The 5,162-nt window shown below is 51.1% G+C and overlaps 1 protein-coding gene across 1 annotated transcript; it reads right to left on the bottom strand.

Moving 5' to 3' along the window:
* Window positions 1-1,997: 1,997 nt before the first annotated feature.
* On the bottom strand, window positions 1,998-4,807 carry LOC108634694 (NKG2D ligand 1-like). The gene is made up of 4 exons (XM_018044763.1): window positions 4,705-4,807; window positions 2,973-3,248; window positions 2,180-2,336; window positions 1,998-2,079 (listed from the first exon to the last, which is right to left on the bottom strand). The coding sequence occupies exons 1-4, from the start codon at window positions 4,712-4,714 to the stop codon at window positions 1,998-2,000; spliced, it is 525 nt and encodes a 174-aa protein (XP_017900252.1). The 5' UTR covers window positions 4,715-4,807.
* Window positions 4,808-5,162: the final 355 nt, after the last annotated feature.

Genomic DNA, 5,162 nt, shown 5'->3' with positions numbered 1-5,162 from the left:
CAGTGTTCTTGCCTGGAGAATCCCAGGGATGGGGGAGCCTGGTGGGCTGCCATCTATGGAGGTGCACAGATTCGGACACTACTGAGGCAACTTAGCAGCAGCAGCAGCAGCATAAATGGTTCCCAGGTGGTGCTAGTGGTAAAGAATTGGCCTACCAATACAGGAGACACAGGAGACAAGGATTTGATCCCTGAGTCAGGAAGAGCCCCTAGAGATGGAAATAAGAACCCACTTCAGTATTCTTGGTGTGAAATCTGATGAACAGAGGAGCCTGGTGGGCTACAGTCCATGGGGTCACAAAAAATCGAGCAAGACTCAGTGCCAATAGGGTAATAAATCATGAAGGGAATCAGTCAACGTAAAATTTTGTTCCATTGAAAACACACTGAAGTTGTTTCTCTGGACATAGAAAAAAATCCCTGAGTCCTGTAATAGCAGATGTATTTTTCCAGCAATATCATCATTTGTAAGAATAAGGTCACAATGCAGGGAAAAGTCTAATTTTCCAAAAACTAGAAAAAGACTAAAAGAGTTCTGTTTGTGGAGATCTCTTGTTTAAATAGTTGAAAGTTTCAGTTCAGGGATTCCGTCACTCAGCACCAAGAGAAATTAGGTTTGAAAAAATTAAAGATGTTGAGGAGGATGTTCATCAGATGGGACAAGAGACTCGAGATGGTGCAGCCACCGTGTCATTATAACTGGTAGACAGACTTGGGATTCCTAAGGTCTGCTCTCCTGGCACTAAAGTGAACACAGGAGAAGAAGAGCAACCAAACAAAGACTGAGTCCTGAGGCCAACAGAGCACCTGTCAGGGGCTTCCTGGGAGCACCGCCTCCTGCAGAAAAGAAACAGGTGTTGGTCCAGGAGGCTGAGGAACTCCTGCCACTTTCCTGGGGCTGCCCCTCCCTAACCCCCCCAGCCCCGCCCTCACTGAGGGGCTCCTAGGTCCTCCACCCCCACCCCCACCCCAGGCCCAGCAGCTTTTTGTCACCTCCTCCTTCCTTCCTGCATCACAGAGTCACCCCAGGCCCTGACAGCCCCTGCTCAGGCTCAGGACTGGAGCCAGTGAGGAATCAATCTGCTCCCTTTACTCAGGTCTGGATCCTCCCCGAGGGGGGCCTAAAGGACCAGAGAGCAGGTCCCCAGAGGAGGGGCTTTGCTTCCTGACAGCCTTGAGGGGCTGCAGGCAAACCTCCTTCCTTCGCTCCCCTCCAGCCTCTGAGCCAGCAGCACACACAGATCTCAGGACCAGAGTCCCTGCCCCCATCTCTTCCTGGTCCCCCCAGCTGGGCGTCTCTATCCCAGCTCAGGCCCACCATACCCGGGGACCTCTGCTCAAGGCAGGGCCACTCAGTGATGGGGCTCTGGGTTGCCAGAAGGCTGGTGAGGTGCAAATCACAGGCTGAACCACAACTGCTGCTGCTCCAGGAGCACAGGCCTGGCCTCACCCCTTCCCCCAGTCTCTCCTGTGGGGCTTCTGCCTTGCCTGCTTGACCCAAGCCACTTCCTGTGAGAACAGGCCTTTGGATTTGGGTCTGTAAAGGCCTTCCCACCCCTTCCTCCTGGGATGAGAGCCCGGCCCCTCTCATCTTGGCCCCTGGGTGGGTCCCCTTCCTGCTGACACATCACGTGGAGCCCCCATGCTGCTCTCAGCCCCCGTGAGTCCTGCCCTCGCCCTGACTGCCTGCTATTCTCACACCACCTACCCTGGGCCCTGCCAGCCAGCAGTCTGTGCAACTTCAACAGGCCCCCAGTCTTCCTGCACCCAGCCACCCCCCCCCGCCCCCACTTCCCGTTGTCATCTGACAGTAAGGAGCTATCAGAACTGAGGCCTGAGCTTGTCTGAGTTCTTGCTGTCAGGTTATATGAGGTCTTACTCACCTGGCTCATTTCTAGGATGAGGAGGTTCAGTGAAGGGCAGGGGTTGCATGGGATTCCCAAATCCAGGAGGAAGGTGTGAGAAGGCGTTTTCAGACCCTACTCCAAAGGCCTCTTCTCATATGAAGTGGCGGGGCAAGCAGGCAAGCAGGAGCCCCACAGTAGAGACTGTGGGGAGGGGATAGGCTAGGCCTGTGCTCCTGGAGCAGCAACAGTTGTGACTCAGCCTGTGGACTCCCCTCCTTGTCCCCACACTAGGCCCTGTGCCCCTGCCTTCCCTCTGAATTCTGCCCTCAGTACCTCTTCTTGTAAAGGATCCAGGCTACGATGCCCATTATGACAAAAATGGCAAGAACCCCAAGGGCGATCCAGGTGATGGGACTGATGGCCGGGGCCGTGGGCTGCTCTGTAGGCGGGACTGTGGGCTGCACTGTAGGCGGGACCGTGGTCGGTGATGCTGCAAGGAGAACAAGAGTGAAGCCCTTGTCCAGACCCCAAGCTCGGCAGATGCCTCCTCGCTCTCCTGACTCAGTACCCCTATTATGCAGAATTTACACCCATCACATGGAAGCCCCTGAGATAGATCCTCAGACGAGACGGGGGGAAGGGAGGAGCCCACTCCTCACAGGGCTCTGACAGCTAATGGGGGAGCAAGGTTTCCAACACAGGCACTCAATCCCGCTATGACATCAGAGATGGTGACATGAGGATACAGTCCTCAGGAGCTACAGCCGAGGTGGTATTGACAGATTTCCAGAAGAAGGATTGGTGACATTTGAAAGAAGATTCTGGAAAGAGGGTACAGTGAGAAATAAACCCCAGAAATCAAAAAGATGTCTACAGGTTTGGAATTAGCAAAAATCCATGTTGAGTTGACCAAAGGCCTGTGCTGTGAGGAGAGATGTCAGGAAGTGGGGGAGGAAGGATATGACAGAGTATCCCCAGGTCATTGCTCTCCCAGGAACAACTCACCTCCCGATGGATCCCTTCCTCAAACACACACACACACACACACACACACACACACACACACACGGGAGTGGGTCCATGTCACCATGAGAGGAGGATCACTTTCTCCTCCCTTCTCACTTACCTGTGGTCTTCAACATTTCCTCCCAGTGCACCATGAAAGCCTGAAGCCAAGCCCGACAGTCTCCCATGGAGACCTTCTTCAGGAAGTCGGTCACTGCCCTGTCACTCTCCCACTTCTCCTTCATCCATCTGCCTCCAGGGTGATCCACTCTCCAGTGGCCATTCTCCGAATCAAAGTGGAGGCTCATTTGTCCATTCAAGCCAAACTGCCAGGATCCACTGATGTGTCTGTCATCCTCACAGCGACATGCCATCCTGGCCTGCAGGGTGAGGGGGTCTGCTCCCACCATGGGAAAGAAAGAGCTCAGCCTCTGGGCTTGACAAATTCTTTGCCCCACCTGGGTCCACTTCCCGTGGCCCAGCTAATGTGGCCCTGTGCTCTCCCCAAAGGCCACTCCTTCCACTGGTGCTGGGAGCCAGCATGGGGTATCCCACCCATGGCAAAGGTCATGAGGAAAGGGGCCTGACAAAACGCAAAGGCGAGATCAGGCCTCGAGGAAAACCCCCTGGGCTTTCTCAAACATCTGCCCCCCAAACCACAGTCTGCCTGCCTTACTGCATTATGCTCTCACCAACTCTTCTGACATTAACAGGGGGCTGTCCCCCCACCACCTTTCTCTGGAAAGAGTTAACTTAGAGCTCCAGCTAACAGTCTCCTGCATATGAAAGGACTGTTTTGGCTCAAACCCCTCTGATGGCTCTCTAACTTGCCTTACCCAGACTTTTACAACTACACATGTGATTGTTTATACCCTCCCAACTGTGAGAGGCACCATAGAGCCTTTCAAAGAGTTAAAAAGTGATTAGAGTAGCGCTGGTATATGATTTCACTGTTGAGCCAATACTTGTTGCTAAGTTCCCATATCTCTTACCCACTGTGCATCTGGGAGTATATTTGTTAACATAGTTAAAATGTAAAAAAAATAAAATTAAAAAAAATGTAGCCTTGAAACTAACCACATCAGACTTTTGAGCTAATTGGTTTTTTCTTTGTTGTAACTTACTGCACCCTTGCTCCATGAAAAATGTAACTTTGTTTGATACTTTCTGAGGCTGACATAGATTAGACATATAAAGAAAAAACACTTCAAGGGAAAATAACTTTTCTGGTTGAACAGCCTTTATCAAAAGAGGGTCTTAAAATGTTTCACAGGTCTCCAAGGCCAAAAGATATTGTACACAACATCATTTGTGAAAAAGATATAAAAGTCCTTTTTAAAAATAAAGCTATGTGGTCTTGCTCACCAAAACAGCTTGGTCTCCCCGTGTCAATCATTCTCTCTCTCCCTCTCACTCTCTTTTTTCAGGCTGATCCCTTAGAACATAGAGGCTCCCTGCGTTCACTTATTTGCCCGGGTTTCTAGACCTAAATGGAAAGACGTTCTGCGTCTTCACTCCCTCGGGAGACCAGGAGGACACCTGTGGCCTCCGATGAACAGGGCAAAACTTCTTATATTGAAGTTTTATTGGCTTTCTATGTAAACCAAGAAATATCAGCCTCTTTCTCTCTATTTTCTTATCTACAACATTCTTTTCTTATCTCTCTTTAAATCAATCGCCGACTCAGTCCCTGCTTCAAATTATCCTAAATCCACCAGGACTAGACCCTGACAAGTGGCGCCCGGAACAGGCTATAGGGAAGGACCAATATCCAATTATATTTTTTACTTATAAACAGTGAATGTAGCTGAGCCCCTAATCTGGCCCTCCTGTACTTGGACTTTCTAACTCACCTCTGGCCATGCGTTTCTCCAGTGTAAAGTCATGCAGTTGGTCCTTGATCCAGTCCCTGATGTCTCTGAGTGTTTCGACCTGTATTTCCCAGGCCTTTATGGTTTTCACTTCTTCTCCTAGTAGACTTGTGAATATGATCTTAGCATGTCCACAATCATAGGAGAGAAAAACCTCTCCGTCCACCTGCCCTTGAACCTCACACCACAGCTGTCTACGTCCGGGCTGAAGGTCGACGGTGAAGTTATAGGAAAGAGAGTGAGCATCTGTGAAGGCAAAGTGCAATAAGGGTGAGGTTGGGAGAAGAAGACCCATAGGCCTCCTCCCCCAGTTCTGTGAGAGCAGAGTTGGGCAGCAGGGCTGGGCTGACAGAGCAGGACGGCTCTGCCTGCCGCCCCCAACCCCTCACCAGGTACAACTGAGGAAGACGAAGAAGCCTCAGTCAGGCAAGAAACACCAC

The sequence above is a fragment of the Capra hircus genome, unplaced genomic scaffold (assembly GCF_001704415.2).
Source record: "Capra hircus breed San Clemente unplaced genomic scaffold, ASM170441v1, whole genome shotgun sequence".
NCBI lineage: Eukaryota > Metazoa > Chordata > Mammalia > Artiodactyla > Bovidae > Capra > Capra hircus.
This window is presented reverse-complemented; position numbering and strand designations above follow the sequence as displayed.